This window comes from Pan troglodytes, chromosome 2, assembly GCF_028858775.2.
Source record: "Pan troglodytes isolate AG18354 chromosome 2, NHGRI_mPanTro3-v2.0_pri, whole genome shotgun sequence".
Classification (NCBI taxonomy): domain Eukaryota; kingdom Metazoa; phylum Chordata; class Mammalia; order Primates; family Hominidae; genus Pan; species Pan troglodytes.
In genome coordinates this window covers 100,137,730-100,155,372 of record NC_086015.1, presented here as the reverse complement: position 1 = coordinate 100,155,372, position 17,643 = coordinate 100,137,730, and the positions used below count along the sequence as shown (strand labels likewise).

General features: G+C 32.3%; 1 protein-coding gene across 11 annotated transcripts in view; it reads right to left on the bottom strand.

Moving 5' to 3' along the window:
- EPHA6 (EPH receptor A6) overlaps positions 1–17,643 on the bottom strand; it is a 943,752-nt gene that overhangs the window by 884,016 nt on the left and 42,093 nt on the right. For all 11 annotated transcript variants that reach the window (XR_008547033.2, XR_008547032.2, XR_010155659.1 and 8 more), the window contains one exon: positions 6,252–6,316. Coding sequence is in view for 7 of the 11 variants with exons in the window: in XM_009445923.5 (XP_009444198.1) it covers positions 6,252–6,316 (65 nt within the window). In the remaining 4 variants the exon portion in view is untranslated. Of the gene's footprint in view, positions 1–6,251; positions 6,317–17,643 lie in introns of those variants that run through there.

The window sequence follows — 17,643 nt, the reverse complement described above, 5'->3', positions numbered from 1 at the left end:
GATTACAGGTACCCACCATGCCCAGCTAATTTTTGTATTTTGAGTGAAGACGGGGTTTCACCATGTTGGCCAGGTTGGTCTCGAACTCCTGACCTCAGGTGATCCACCCACCTCGGCCTGAGAATCATAATTTAAGGAAGCAGAAACCCAACAGTTTATGTGTAATGGGAATATCAAATGGGGAAAAAAAGAGAAAGGAAGAGAGCAATATTTAAAGCAATAATGACACAGACATTGCTCCAAATTATTGTCAGGCTCCAAACCACAGATTCGGGAATCTCAAAGAACATTAGGCAGGATAAATGCCAGAAAAACTATACCTACATATACTGTATTCAAACTTCAAAAAATATTTTCACATCAAATTTAAAAAAAAAACAAATATAAAGAACCTTGAAAGAATCCAGAAGACTCAAACACCTTAAGAATAGAGGAGCAAGGATAAGAATTACATACAATTCATCCTCAGAAACCATGCAAGCAATAACAGTGGAGTGAAATATTTAAAGTATTTAGAGATTTGTTAAAGCCCACCAACCTGGAATTCTGTACTTTGTAAAATTTTCCCTGAAAAGTGAAGAAGATATAAAGACTTTCTCAAACAAAAGTCAGAGAATGTGTTGCCAGCAGACCTACCTTGCAAGAACAAGAAATGTTAAAAAACATTCTTTGGAGAGAAGAAAAATGAAATAGGTCAGAAATTTAAATCTACATAAAGCAAGGAAGAGGAGAGGAGACAGCAACTTTGGAAGCCACCCTCCATAAACACAGGAGGCTTCTATCCTACAATGTGTTCCTTTCTGCTTGTCCCAGGAGCCACAAGGAGATCTCCAGGCAATCATGAGCTCACCTGTGCTGACATGTGCTTCAACAGGGACAAGCCCCTGAAAGGAATGGTCTCAAGAAACAAACGCTGGCTTTGCAGATTGTGTTCCTCCTACTGCAAATGATTATAAGAGAAAGTTTGGGTACTTAACATGACCATCTTCAAATATGCTCAGCTATCACATAAGATTTTGTGCAGGAGGCTGTTCATTTGCAGGCTGATCTTTTAAAATATTTGACTCATCAAACCAAATGAAGAAATGTAAGAATTATGTCTCGCTTATCTATCTCTTCCAAGTGAGTATCCAGGTTTACTTTTCTTTTCTAGGGAAATGCTTTCAAGGAACTTAATACACTGGCCTTCAAATTCTATCTCCTGGTTAATTCGATTCAGCATCTTTTAAGAGGCCGTTACCACACTGAAATCTCACATCTAGGGTCAATGAGTCTTTCTATTATTACTGCCCATATTTGCTTTGGCAATTCTTGGTTATGAAGCTAACTTAATAAAATATAACATATGTTTTGATTATATATCAAGCAAACCTGGATATAGTATTCACAGCTAAAGATCATAACTAGTACTAGATCCTAAGAGGGTTCATATATTTTTGTAATGACTGACCATGTCCACCACCACTTCCAGTACACAAAATAGCATTTTTCACATAATGTGTGGTGAAAGATTAAATAAATGAGTGTACATGTATATTTTATTTATATTTAAATGAAAAAAGTACTCATTCTACATTTTTGTCTTATTAGTTAAGTAAACAAAGGCACAAAAATATAATTGTGGCTCAGAAAAAAAAATATTTGATACATGATAAAACCTGATTTTGGAAAAAGCAAAGAAACAAATGGTCTATATAGAAGTCTGGATTTTTCATTTCTTTAAAATATTTGGGGTTCTTGCAGTACTCCTAATGATAATATTTATGTAATGTTTATTATGAACCAGACATTGTTTTAACTTCTTTACATATATTACATAATTTCATCCTTCTAATAATCTAATGATATGAGTACTATTATCAAGTCCTTTCCCTTATGTGGATGGCAATTAACACCTCACAGCTATAAAATGTCCTATAAACATGGATATTAAAGAAATGTACACTGATAGAATTGATTAATTAACAAAACCTAATGCATTTCTTTGAAATATGGAACAATATAATTGAAATTAACATGATGGGTATTTAGAACATTACCATATATGTTGTGAAGTTTCTAAGAAGAAAAAATATTTAAATATCAGTTTGAAAACAGTAACTATAGCAATCCATATTCACCAACAGAAATTATCACCAAAATTTACATTTTCAGAACTTGAATATGTACATGGTATAGTTTTGGATAATTTCAATTTTAGGATGAATCAAAATGTAATACTGAAATCTTCTACTATGATGAATTACTTCTTACTATATGAAATATATAAATTGCATTATAAAAACAAATGTTTATTGGTAATTACTCCATTCTCTATCATAGTACATCCAACCTTTGATTTTCACCTTTGGAAAAATTATATTAGGAAATGATGGGCTCCGATTAATGGAATAAAGTATCTTTCTACAGAGGTTGATTGTAATCTATGCTTCTTTTATTATAAAAATAAAAATCATTAGTTGTTAGGTTTACTTACAGCTTTTATTTACACATGAATGACATGTTTATTTTCCTAACTGTGATGGTTAATTTTATGTATCAACATGACTAGGCTAAAGATAACTGCTAAAACATTATTTCCAGATAACTGCTAAAACATTATTTCCAGGTGTGTGTGTAAGGATGTTTCTGGAAGAGCTTAGTATTTGAATCAATAGATAAATTAAAGAATATCTGCCCTTCCTCACTAATGTAACTTGACCTCATCCAATCCACTGAAGTGGAGATAGAATGAGAAAGATGTAGAAAGGACAAATTTGCTCCCTCTTCTTAAGCTGCGACATCTGTCCTCTCCCGCCTTTAGAAATCAGAGCTCCTCGTTCTTGGGTCTTCAGACTTGGGAACTGATGTCAGTACCCACTCCCCGGGCCTTTGGACTAGGACTAAATTACACCACCAACTTTCCTCGTTCTTCAGTTTGTAGATCATGGGACTTCATGTCCTCCATAATCATGTGAGCCAATTCCCAAAATAAATCTAAATCTCTCTCTCATTAGGTAGAAAAACAGATATAGATATGTGTAACAGATACAGATATATTTCCTATTAGTTCTTTTTCTCTAAAGAACCATGACCAATACATGAAGTATTTCAGGGTAAGTTTCCTAATACCAATTCACTATGTCCAACAGATAAGATCACATATCTTGTACTATATTGCATTGCTGAAGCCCTAGTGATCATCTAAGTCAGAGCACACAAAAATTATCTGTAAAATATGATATTCAAAACCAATATTCAGTATTAGAGAAACACAAAGATTTCTAATCTCCAATTGCCATTAAAATAAAATGTGATGTAATATCCAACAGCATTTTTGTTTTCCTAACATCAATTTTGTCTTAATGTTTAATTAACAGGTACTCCACTGTTGAAAATGATATCTGATTTTATATACTATAGTGGCTATATCTAAGTCCAATACAACTATGTAACAAAGATCTCATCCACTATGTACACATTAAACATAGGTTTTAAAAGTTAACTTACTGATGCAGAGATATGCACTGTCTACCTCAACTTAGTGAAATTCTAAGTCTTGCAAAATGTGGTTTAGCCTATGATTACAGATCCTATTTCTCACTGTACACCTCCACTCCAGCCAAATGATTATTTCCACTGCAACCCTACAGGCCAAATGATTCTCAGCATTCCTAAAACCTGATACATACATGAAATAATTCTGTGCCTTTGCTCAAGCCACTCCTTTCGCCTAGAAGTTGCCTTCTCCCTTTTTTTTCAAGGCCAATTCCTTCACTTTTTTTTTTTTTTTGAAAGAGCTGACATGCAACTTCTTATTCCCAATTTTCCTTGACCAGAATTAACCTCTCCTTTTATTATTCTTTCACAAAACATTACTCAGAACAACCTGAAGACACATTCTTTGGCCTAGTGATTCTGTATAATTATCGCTGTGCTTCAATACCCCTTGAGGGTAGAAAAATCTGTCTTAGGCACGATAACAGGGTATTTGGCATAGAGCAGCATAAAACAGAAGTTTGTTAAATTGAATTCACGACAATGCTTAAAAGAAAAAGTATATTTTAAATGTTGGCACAAATGAATTGATTAGCAAGTGTTTTAGAAAATTCATAATTCTCTTTTCATTTCTGTAAGCCTAAAACGTTATTTGTTCAGACTATTCATCCTTTTTCCATAATTACTAACCACCAGAGATGCTCAATTTCCCACTGAAATGATTATTTATCAGTCTGTTCACAGGCACACTCTGAGTGCCTAATTCTGTAACTATATCAGCATGATATTACTAGTGGAATGATGATTTTAAGTAAAAAGAAAAATCTATGGAATCAATGATTAAATTACCTATATTTTATGTAGCACATTATACAATTTCAAAAATGTCAATTCTTTATAGGAAGAGTTTTTTTTCAATTAAAAAGTTATTCCTGAGAAATACATTATTTATAATACCAAACATAGTTTACCTCATATATTGCCAATTATATTGTCTACATGTCTCTTCCACCCATGACATATTTGTAAAATCAACTGAATTAGTGTCTATATAAAAATGTAATTGTTAAAATGGCCAATCAAATGAGCATGGCTCAGTGAAACTGAGTACCTGAAAAATTTATATGATTTCAACTGGATATAATTACAATTTTAATGTTTCGATATAAATGCTGGTTTACATGTTATAAACTGATTAATGGTTCTGGTGGATTTTAAGTACTGTAACCTATATTGATATCTAGATTATTTTCATTCTTGGCATTTTCAGTAGCCTCTTTCCCAAGTTCTTCATCCTTACTGAATAGTTCCTTATTTTAACCTATAAATAGCATTAAGTAAAGCTCCATTAGTACCAGTAATCTATCCTCTTCACTAAAAAAGAAAAAATAAATAAATTGCATATTTTTAAAATCTTATTTATACCATCTATTCATTCTACTGTTCATAAGATTAGACACACACACACACACAGTCTCTCTCTCTCTCTCTCTCTCACACACACACACACACACACACAAAAGGTATTTTAGAAAAGTTTCATTCATTTCTTAAAAGTAAAAACATGACCCACTTAATATACTCAACAATACGAATGTTTATTCATTTTAATGGAAATAAGACAATGAAGATAAAAGCATAATCCTAGTTTAAGATACATACCTCAGAAACAGTTTGATAAGAGCTCTAGTAGAATAAACAAAAATTTCAGAAAAATAAACTCGCAGTATATAAAACTTACAAATTTAAAGAAGCAAATGGGCTGTTAAAGAGAGGAAGATTTCACTCTTCATAGGATATTTTAGTTGAAAATACACACTTAGTGAATAACTGTTGTTGTAAAATGTCAAATTCAAACAGCAATATGTGAAAGATTCTAAAAGAATAAAACATATTTGGATCAATTTCTCCTTTGAGATTTAAATTTGAAGATATAATAAAAGAAGCAATGTGAAAATGTCAACTAAGAATGTGATTAATAAGAAAATTACCATTTCTAAGGAAAAAAAGGAAAGCTAACCCAAGTGTATCTGAAAACATGTGACTGCCTCTATTATTCAATATTTTGATTAACTAGACAAAAATCAAAGCAAAATGCTTTACAAACCACCCTTTTATTTTAGCTCAGTGTGAAAACGAGAAGTAGACATATATTGTAATATGAAAATGATGCAAAATATATAAAAATATATAAAAAGTCAAGTACAACCATAGCTAAAATGTTGGTCCATGAAAAACTATATTTTGCAAATTACACATCCTTAACAAGCCTTTAAATACAACTATTTCAGTTAACAAAAACCTAATCACCTTGTATATTTTCACCAAGTTCAAAAATGCATAATATTTTAGTAGACTTGTATTCTGTATTAAAAACCAAATTGTTAATATTTGCACAATCCATTTATACTACAGTAGTTTAAAGTTTATGCACAAATACTCATTGAGGGTATCAAATTTAACATAAATGTAACATATATAAACTTACACACAGAAATTTATATTTAAGGAAAATATTTATATGGGAGATATTCTAATGTCACTATGTATAAACACAGTATTAAAGAATAATTACTAATTTAGGAGAGAGGAAGGAGCTTTACATATCATTCCCACTGACTACCAGTTCTAATTGTATTTTAACCTTTTCTACGGGATGTGAGTTATATGTCAAAATTCATAACAAGTAGGGCCCAAAATTCACTGTTCCATCAACTATTAGGAGATCTTAAAAATCTAAAAAAGATGGCAATTTTTCAGATATTTAAACTTACCCCATTTAATGGATATGTTTTCCATCCTAGCTCTCCCAGCACAGTTGTTGTATCAAGCAACACAACTGGAATTAAATAGAAAATAAAAATTCCATGAATTTCTCAACTAATGCAAAAATATATTAAATTATTAAAGTTATTTAAATCATTAATGTCAATTACACTTATTATTATTCACTGAATTAAGTTTAATGAGTTATCTTCAGAAATTTACATATTAAATATTAATATAAAATAGTATTAAGTAATGATAAAATGCATAAAGTATTTAGAAATTAAAGTATGTATATTTTTGTTAAACAATGCTAAATGAAATTATTAAACAGAATTAAGTCTTTTTAATAGCAGATGTTTAAAACTGATAAAATAACTACCTTTGCTTTTCCCCCACTTTCATTTACAGTATTTTTAGACCATATTCAGGAAGAAAATCCTGTATTAAAGCAGATTTCTTGATTCTCTTTTTGTGCTATTAAATGTCCTTATATATAATCAGCCAAGTATTAAAAAAACTCATTTTGAAAAATCTTACAATCTTTAAAGCACTAACTACATTATTATTATATACACTAGGTAGTTTACTTATGGCTATAAGATGCGAAACCAAACGTAAAAACCATCTATCTCTTTTCCTGACCAAAAGTAATTCATAATCTTGTCAAAAAAGCAGACATGTAAACACATAATAACATTTTCTGTTAAATTATAAAAGTGAAGATTATATTAACATCCTAGCAATTAAGTTAAGCTAAAGTTGGGTTGGCAGTTCTGGGAGAACTTCACAAACGGGATCCAATATGAACTGGTCTAGGATGAGGGGGTTTCAATCAGATATGATAAGATCTTTTTTTATTTTAGAATACTTTCTATAAACTAACTGAAATATGACTAAATCAGTTCTCAGTTGTAGGGGTGGAGACTACTTGGGGAAAGTTAGATGATAGAAACGATTGGGAAAGACAGATGGAGATCAACTAAGGAGGGTTTTTGTAGCGTTTCTGGCAGGTAAATGTGGACAGCTCATGATTCAGCAGATATTTATTTTTAACTACTACCTCCTAGGCCTCCAGATGTCAGTAGGCCACGAACCTCACTCTGAGAAACAATGCTTTGGTACCACATCATTAATTTTGGTTTTTCATCTTGTTAAGGAAGTGAGATTTCTTTTTCCTTTTTTTTTTTTTTTTTGTTCGTTTTTTAAAGAGACAGGTCTTGCTCTGTTGCACAGGATGGAGTTCACTGGCACAATCATACTCACTGAAGCTTCGAACTCCTAGACTCAAGGCGATCCTCCTGCCTCAGCCTTCTGAGTAGCTGGGACTACAGGCACGCACCACTGTGCCCAGCTAATTTTTTCATTTATTGTAGAGACAAGGTCTTACTATGCTATGCAGACAGGTCTCGAACTCCTGGCCTCAAGTGACCCTCCCACCTTGACCTCCCAAAGTGCTGGGATTACAGGTGTGAGCCAAGGCACCTGACTGGGGGTTTCTCATCTATAATTTTTTAAAATGCAATTGTGAGTATGTTATTTGGCACCTGCTGTTTGGTGTCTACTCTAAAGATTCCGAGGTTTTACTTAGGTGAACCACTGTGATAAATTTTATTGATACATTTTTCAAATATGAAAGTATCCTTAAATTCCTGGGTTAAACTCTACTTACTCATTGCAGAATATTCCTTTAGTATTGTTAAAATCTATTCACTAAACATACATTTGTAAAACTAAGTCATAAATTTTAATCAATTTTTATTGTGAAAAAATTTCAAATACTTTTTGAAGTAGAAAAAACAGTACAATGAACCCTCACATACTCATCACTCAGGTTCAATAATTACCAATTAATGTCCAATCTTGTTTCTTCTATACATTTTTACCTACTTCCCCACTATAAGATTTCATTTGAAGTAAATTTCAGGAATCTTATCATTTCACCTGCATAAAAATTCAACATGTATTTCCAAAATACTCTTTTAATATACCTACAATATCTTAATTCATTAATATAAAAATTCCTTAATGCAATGAAATATCCAGACAGTGTTCAATATTCTTTATTGTCTCATTTGAAAAGAAGCCGAGATTCAAATAAGTGCTAATAAGTTAGTTGGCATTCCTGTTTAAGTGTTTTTTTAAATCTATAAGTTTCCCCATGTCTTATCAGTTAGATTTATTAAAATTTGTTTGACTCACAACAAATCCACCCTCTTTAAATGTACATTTTTGTAAATCATGACAAACTCCTACATCCATGGAACCACGGCTACAATCAAGCTAGAGAATACGTCCATTACCCTCCCAAAATTTCTTGTGGCCCTTTATAAGAAATCCCTTTCCTACCCCATCCTCTGGTAACCACTAATCTGATTTCTTTCCCTGTAGCTTTGCCTTTTCCAGAGTGTCAAATAAATGAAATCATATAGCATGTAGCCTTTTGAGCCTGGTTTCCTTACTTCACATATGCATTTGAGATCCATCTATGTCACTGCATGTTTCAACTGTTCCTTTTTGTTGCTGAAACCTATTCCACTGTATGGAATTCCCTAGTTGATGAACATCTGGGCTATTTCCAGTTAAGAACATTATACATAGGCCACTCTAAGCTTTCCTATACAGATTTTTTATATGAACCTATGCTTTTATTTCTCCAGGGTTAATAACAAGGAGTAAGATTAGTGGGTTATACAGAAAATGTTTGTTTTTTAAATAAACTATCCATCTGGATTCCAAAACTGACTGCTGTGAAATTTTAGATTCACAATAGGGAAATGTATGGTTTTCCCATTCCTGTACATACCAGGACTTGGTTTTGTCCAGTTTTTTAAAGTCATTCTATCAGGCGTGCAACAGTATCTCATTATTGTTTTAATATGTACTTCACTTAATGGAGAGAAACATCAGTATTTCTTATGGTGATTTTTAAATGTTCATAAGTTTTATTCTAATTTTCTCATCAAAGATTTCTGCAGAAAATTCACTGGTACAACCTACAAATCACAACATTCAAATCAAGGCTTTCATTAGAGCTAAGTGTCTAAAATCTCTAATGCGTATTGAAATCTATCAACAGCTATTTCCTTTTCATAAGTTTTATATAGGAATTATGACCAATAAGTTAATTCATTAATTCATTTAATTATTGTTTCTAAAACATATTAAGCCTGCTTTGTTCTCAGTATTCATAATTGTAAACTGTGAAGTATATTCACTTCAAAACAAGTAAAAAAGGAAAATATGTATGTACCTATTATAGTGCAAATGCTTAGAAAATATTTTTTGTTGTTTCTTAGTATCTTCCAGAAACAAGATTTACCTAACTGCTTTATTTGATTAAATTGCAATCATACCTCTTAAAAATTCTTAAAAAAAATAAGATTCCAAATTTGCATTTCAGACAGGTGAATTATACTTCAATATTAAAATAAAATTTAGAATTTTAGAGATATGTAGTAAATATTTTAATTTTATCATTTGTTTCACATACAAAACCCCCACAAATTCAGGTTTTTCAGGCACACTAATTACGTTGAACCCAGCAAGGTGAGAGCTCCTCCTGCTGGCTCCAAACAAAAGTTACCTAGTCCCTACCGGACAGCAAAAACACTGTAAACTCAGTAGGAAGAAAAAAAAATTACATCAGCATTAACATCAGTAAAAAAGCCAATACTTTTCCATTTTTAATATAATAGCAATGTTTAAACAGGAAGATTAACACCTATTATTTATGTAAAGAGTACAAATGAAAATACAATTATTTATTCATAGCATAAATTGAGAAATTGAATAAAACAAAAAAAATAGCCTGGGGGCAATAAAATAAAGTTCTAAAAATACACATTTTGTTTTGTAAGCAACATAATGCATAGAATGTGTCTGTGTAACTGCATACAATTTTCCTATTACCTTTTAGAAAAAAATTTTCAGCATATTATATTTCTTTCTGAACATGTCTTTTAGTGTATTAGAGTTGCCTTTATTCATGCTTTTGGAAATTATAAGAAAATTTCATAGTGTTTTAAAAGACAATATCAAATGATAAACACAAATTTAATAGTACTGGATTAAATCTGAAAGTTATGATTACCTAAGAATAAAAAGCTAAATATTAACTTCTTGCCTTTAAATATTGTATCAAGTCTTTATCTACATCATTTCAGTAAATCTAAAAGGTATTAGTTTAAAAACAATTAGCATATTGATTTATAGTATATAATAGAAGATCATCTTTATTCAGATAGCACAGTAAGAAAAGGATGAGATTTTATTCATATATCACTTTGAAAAATTACACAAGGAAGAGATAAATCAAGCCACTAAGAAAGTAGCTATTCTTTTAGGATAATTTTGTTGTAAAAATTTAAGTCAATGTCATGTAAATTGAGTCCAAAGATTTATCAATATGTTTTAAAGTTCAGACAATCATAAATACATGTTTGAGAACTTTCTCTAACAAACCTTATGAAAAAAAAGTAAGGGGTTTCTTCCTAGAATCATTCAATTTAGAAACTTTAAGGCCCAGCTTAAGGTTCTGAGTTACTAAGTAAAGTTACTAAGTCACTCAGTAGCAGCACATCAGTAGAGGTTTATGATGGTTCTATGTTCCACTAACTGTAACACTCTACTACCTCCAATAGCTCTTTGAAAACACCAATAAACAATGACAATACTTCTAACATCATGACCAGATACAATCAGAGAATACTTCAAATTATAGATATATAAACAAACATGTATCTTTATACATTACATTTTAGAAGCAGTACATTTAAATACAACACTGTTTAAATGCTTTAAACTGACATTTAGATTATCAAATTAATCCAGTTTTAACATCACTGTATATTTCTGAAAGGTAAGAACCAAAAATTTTTACTTTCAGATATATATAATATGGGTAACTACCCTCACACGGAGTTGCAACCATATTTAATTCTGAAAAAAATCTAACATAGATTGCTTTAAATAAACACTGAATTATGTTGACTCCTGGTATGGTCCTCTCTGTACTGGGAATATTTTAAGATAAAATCTTCTAAAGAGGATCATACTTTCTTAAAAACAACAAAGCTACTTTTATCTAGAACCTGAGATCAATTATTTGTTTAGTAGGTGTACTTACAGCATTGTTTTGTTGTGGTGGTTATTCTTATTTTTTGTGGTTTTTGCTTCTTTCCATGTTTTTAACATAGAGGGCGTTCATTATTTTAATTTTATCTATCCCTTCAGTTACATCTGAGATTGGAAATTCTATTTGTAAGTATAAGGTAATATGAACATAGTGATGTTAGCTTTTTCTAATTAGAGAATAAAATCAAGTCTAGAACTTTTGAAATTACACCTTTCAGTTTTCTACTCTGCTAGAGAGTATCTTTTTCAGAAAACATTCAAATATCTCTGTCCCTTCTTAAAAATAGATGATTCCCTTAGTTACTAAAATAAGGTATAAAAATCAAAAATTACTTTTCTTCACTGTTATCTTAAATAGAAAAAAAAGGGCAAAACACTCAAGCTATATAATTTTCTACCTAACTAAATTACTTTCAGGATAAATCAAGTGAAGCAGTTTGCTATTACTTAGAAAGTAAGTTATACTCTAGAGCAAGAACTATCACTGAAAACCTTATCCAAATAATGAACGGTTAATAGTTGATTAAAATATTACTAGAAATGTTCATCTTGACTTTCATACCTTCTTATTTCACTCATTCCAAGAACCTCCAGATCCTTATCCTGACTGACAGAGCTATATTTGCTTCAGCCTTATAATCATTCCTAAAACCTGCTATTACCAGCACTTACCACAGAGACCAAAGGATAACTCGGGTGTGGATGTGATCTATCACAAGGTCACCAAACTACAGGTTCCCTCCTGGGCTCCTGAGCAAGGTCATTGAGATTTATTAATGAGTTACCTCAAAAGTTGTGCTTTCCTATAAAATTGTTCTGTTATCTGTGTGGTTAAAAATGAGTAAAAGAAAATTTGGCATGTCCCTAATTAATAGCAATTAGATGCTTCCTCTATTTTGACATCTTCAGCACTTTGTAAGCAAATTCAGTTGAGACCTATATTATTTACATTTGTCTCAATTACTCAGGGATTAAATAGGTAGAAAAGACTACTTGGCTATAGTCTTAGATTTTCTAGTCTTATATTTAATAAATGTTGCGAGTCTCTCATCTCTCACAAAGAAGTGCCCCATTTAGCTCAAACCATTGAACATGTTCCCCATTGCTTACACAGCATCAAACATGTGTCTTGCCTTTCTAGTTCTAACCTTTCTTACGTTCCCACTAGTCTTTTATGGGCTTTGGACATTTTCCAATTTTTTGAAGAATATTATGAAACTTAAGGTCTGAAATACACTTAAATCATTGGTTTAACGGTCCTGATAAAAGAGATTATAACTACTTACTTGTAAGTTATATCTACAATATAATGGCCATCTCAATCCAAAACCATTTCTATATAATGGAAGAAAGGTCTAAAAGAAACTACTGAAACCGTTACTTTAAAAAAAATAACAGTGGCTTTATATTGGAAAGGAAAAAAATAACTTTGAGTCTGTGAAAAAAATTATGAGAATGAAAGTTTAGTCTTTTTTCTTGAAGATAGAAAAATTTTTCTTCCTGCAGTTTTGTTTGTTCCCTCCATTACATTTACATGGACATAATGAAAATAGATGTTAACTTCCCTAACTAGGACCTAAGCAGTCAAGAAATGTTACCTGATTTTACATCATACATTTTGATGTTATTTCAACAAACATTTCTTAAGTCTCTGTTATATTTAAACTCTATATATTGGACGCTATAGGATATAGAAAGTCTGTAAGTTACAATGCCTACCTTCAAGGTATACCAGTTTTCTACTTTAACTTTCACTACTAGGATTTTTGTGTCAACTCACATGCCATAGTTTATAGCACATATAGCAGAACAGATTAAAATGCCCTCATTTAGAAGGTGCAGACAAAAAATGACTGCAGCTATTTAGTAGACTGTGTAGTTTAAATTGCTCTTCTAAAAGGGCAGACATCCCATATCACATCTTCAAAATCACCATCAAAATTGTCAGTAATTGTACCACTTATCACACTTTTCATAGATGTGCCAAGGACTAAATGCATCCCAGTAGACAACAGAAAGGGAAATAATTTCCTACCTGTAGGATACTCTCCAAAACAATCCCAAATACAGGAAATGTCTGCTAAATTTGTCCAAAGAGATATTTTACATAGAGTGGGAGATGTTTTAAAAATGAATTAAACAAGCCTAAGCAACATACCAAGACCCTATCTCTACAAATTAAAAATTAAAAAATTAAAATTAGCCAGGTGTGGTTGTGTGTGCCTGTAATCCCAGTTACTCAGGAGGCTGAGATGAGAGTATCGCTTGAGCCCAGGAGTTCTAGGCTGCAGCAAGCCATGATTGCACCACTACACTCCAGTCTGAGTGACAGAACAAGACCCTGTCTCAAAAAAAAAAAAAAATTAACCATTATCAGAGGTAAACACTTTAGTAATCTAACCTTTAGTCATCAGAAATAAGAAATTATCAGATAAAAATTTTAATTGTGCTGCCATAATTTTGAAACAAATACATATTAAACAACTTAAAATTAAAGAATTCTTTTGTCCATTGACATTACAGCCAAATCAAGACAGCACAATTATAACTATTACTTTAACATGTGTGTGAGTGTGTGTTGGGGGGGTGTTTGTGGGTATCTGTTGAAGAAAATGAATGAATGAATGAGGTAATCAAAAAGGATCATGAGCAGGAAATGTATGTCTTAGAAAAGAACATTCTTAACCAACTATTGGAAAAGCAGTATAGTGTAAGCAGGAAGGCAGGTGCTGGATAAAATTTAAACGGCTACTGTACTTGGTTTGCGATGGAAAAAGTCAAGGCCTATTTACATATGATCTTCTGAGATGTAGTTAAGAGGCAAAGTGGTCTCTAGAAAAAATAAAATCGAAGTGGACATTTGTTTTGAGCACAGAATGGGTTGTGACAAAACACACATTTGTATCTTTTGGAGTCGTCTTCTCTGCTCCAGCTTGGCCCCAACCCCTGAAGCACTGACTGCCCTCAGACTGCTCACTCTCAGTCCAAACCCTGGACATCTATCCCCATTTCTGACTGTGTACAGTGTTCAAATTATCCCCCCTACTATCTGATAACCAACATCCATCATACGAAGAAAACAATTTAACTAAAATAGCATACAAATATGCTTATGAATAATCATTTCTTCTCTTCCCTTTTGCATTATTTATTTATCCAAGTTAAATTTGAATTGATAACAGCGCCTTTCAGGTAACACTGACTTGGGACTTTTTCATGGCATACCTAATATCACGACACACAAGCAATTTTTCACAGAAATATATTGAAAGAGACTTCCTAAATCTCCAACTTCTATCATGTCCCAAGAAACTTCCCACTGTTTAGATTACATCTTTTCCTATCTGCTTCCTGGGTTCTATACTTTGCTTTAATACTGTATGCTTGGTCAAGTCATATTTCTTATTCTACTAATTGTTGGGTGTTGCTCTACCCTAAACCATGTAATTCTCTAAGCGTAGTATCAACCCTAACTTAGCTCTCAATAGACTCTGATCTTCTTAGCCACCCTACTAGGGTAGCATGGCTACCCTATACATGACAAGAAGAGTAACACAAAAAATTTGCTTGCTGTGTCATGGGTCATGATTGCCTCTTCTTCAACTTTTGAGTCTCTCTTGTTAATTAATCCACTTGACGAGTATTCAAGAGAGATCTAAGAACAATGGTGTTTTTTTCCTTTGATTCCCCCACCCCCTTTCTCCAGCTGATTTCTGAAATATTATCTATACTCTAGTTCCTTTAGACGCTAAAAAAGGTAGAGCTGAACTGCCAATATTCTTCAAGCAGCCAACTAAATTCTATTCCTGAACATTCAGATTTCACAGTCACCTGCTCACAAAACATGGTTATTGGGTCATTAAACCGGACACAATAATATACATTCTGAGGAGATGCTACAAAAATAATTTAAATGAAAATCTTATTTTCTAATCATTTTCCCACATTTTCAACATCTTTGACTGCCTAAAAATTATGTGTTGTCTTCTGTATAGCTAAATTGGATTGTAGTAGTTTAGTAAGTAATATTGCCTGTAGAACAGAGTAGTCTATAATGAGAGAAATGGGCAGGAAAAATGTGAAGACTTAAAAAAAATATTAAGACAACCAGTTGTCATATCATTTACACATTAAACAGCTCTTAGCACAATTATTTGATAAATAAAATCATGAGAATTATGTAGGACAAATTCCTACTGGAAACTACTGAGGAAATGCCACAGTGAATGTGATGCCAAATTTAGAGACACATGAACTATAAGGCAGCTAATCTTTTTTGGCATATTTCTCTATTGCAGAGGAGTTAGGAGGAGGAATGGTTCATAAATGAAACATTTACAAATGTGACCCATGCCAAGAGCAGCATGGCTTCAATATAGAGAATGACAGATGGAAGCTTTATGGTTGGCATAAAATATAAAATACAATAAATGCATTATTATCGTTACCCTGTAGGGAAGCAAATCATTAAGTACTATTGTCAAATTGTTTATCATCAGAACTTTCTGCAATAAAGTAAATGCAAAAGAAAGGATAAAGACATTTTAACATCTAGGCAAATGGAAAATATTGCATTCAACATGGGTTCCCTAAGTATAATTAAGCATAAGACAGCAAATGTAGGTTTGATAAGACATTGATCAGTTTTCTTAACTTATTGATTACCCAAGATACAGATTATGGCAATGAAATCTGTAATGTTCCGAAACTATTAATATTTTGATGACAAAGTGAAATAATCAGGTTCAAAATTCTATCCTTAGCTTTTGTGACTGAGAAGATTAATATTTATCCTTCCAAAGAGGCATAATCATATTTTAGGAGACTGGTTCTTGTTAATCAGGCATACAGGAGACTCATTTATAAATGAGATTGACTTATTCACTGATGATTTGTCTCCCCAGGGAACCTCCTTCCCTGCAGGCAAATCCATTCAAAAGACCAAATTACAGATAAAGATTTCTTAAAGAGTACTAAATTACTAGAAAGGAGTGACCCTGTTTTACTTTTTAAAAATCCTCTAGATCTATTTCCACTTAATAAATGAATGATTGTATCTACCCATTTTAAAGCTCTTAAATTTGAACAGCACTGAAGAAACACAGGTAAATTTTCTATTTACAGGAATTAATTTTCGAATATAGGTACTGCCAACTATAACACTAGTATTTCAGACACTATTTGCAAAATATGTTATAGTTCCCAGTTATTGCCTATCCTTTATTGGCTAAATTTTAGAAGGCCTAGTCTTAATTTTTTGGAAAGAAAAACAGTTCTATCTGTAGATTCACTTGATTTATAAACCAATATTTTTTTCCCAAGGTTTCTTACATGTGAGTACAATTCTGATTCTATAGACTGATTTTATTTTCAAATAAGGACAATGACATTTGCTGACCATGACCCATGATTTGAGGAAGAAGCTAAAATTTTAGGCATAGAGTCCAATATTAGGTGGCCAGGTTGCTTCTGTCATAAACTGCCCATTTTTTTTTTTTAATTTATGAGACAGGGTCTCCTCTGTCACCCAGGTTGACGTGCAGTGGCGCGATCTCCGCTCACTGCAACCTCCACCTCCCCTGCTCAAGTGATTCTCCTGCCTCAGCTTCCCAAGTAGCTGGGACTACAGATGTGCACCACCATGCCCGGCTAATGTTTGCACTTTTTTCTAGAGATGGGGTTTCCCCATGTTACACAGGCTAATCTCGAATTCCTAGGCTCAAGTGATCTTGAGCCACCTTGGCCTTGACCTTATGCAACCCTGGCCTCCCAAAGTGCTGTGATTACAGGTGAGAGCCACCCAGGCCAAGTCTTAAGTTACCTTTTACAGAGGTAAATATACTGCAGTTCTAATTTTTACTAATGAAGAATAATAAGAGTTGTATAGACTTACAACCATTGATTTATCAATGAAAATTAGTTTCTGTGTAAATTATCTTAATATTTTTATTCTACTTCAGTTGCTCATATTTCATCATATTCCATAAAACTGCCATATTTTGAACAATGCAAAATTTTATGTTCTTCAGGAATCTCTTCTGTATTTTCTCTGTTTTTTATTCATTTTCAAAGAAAATTTATCAGTTTAGGGATTTCAACTATTATTTTAATGCTGTCAACCTCCAAAATAGTATCTCCAGCATAAATTTCCCTCTATGCTTCAGACACAATTCAGAGGCCTCTCAAATGTAACATGTTCACATCTGAACTCACTGTTTTCCCATTAAATGGGCACCACCTCCTGATTTCTCTGTTTCAGTAACT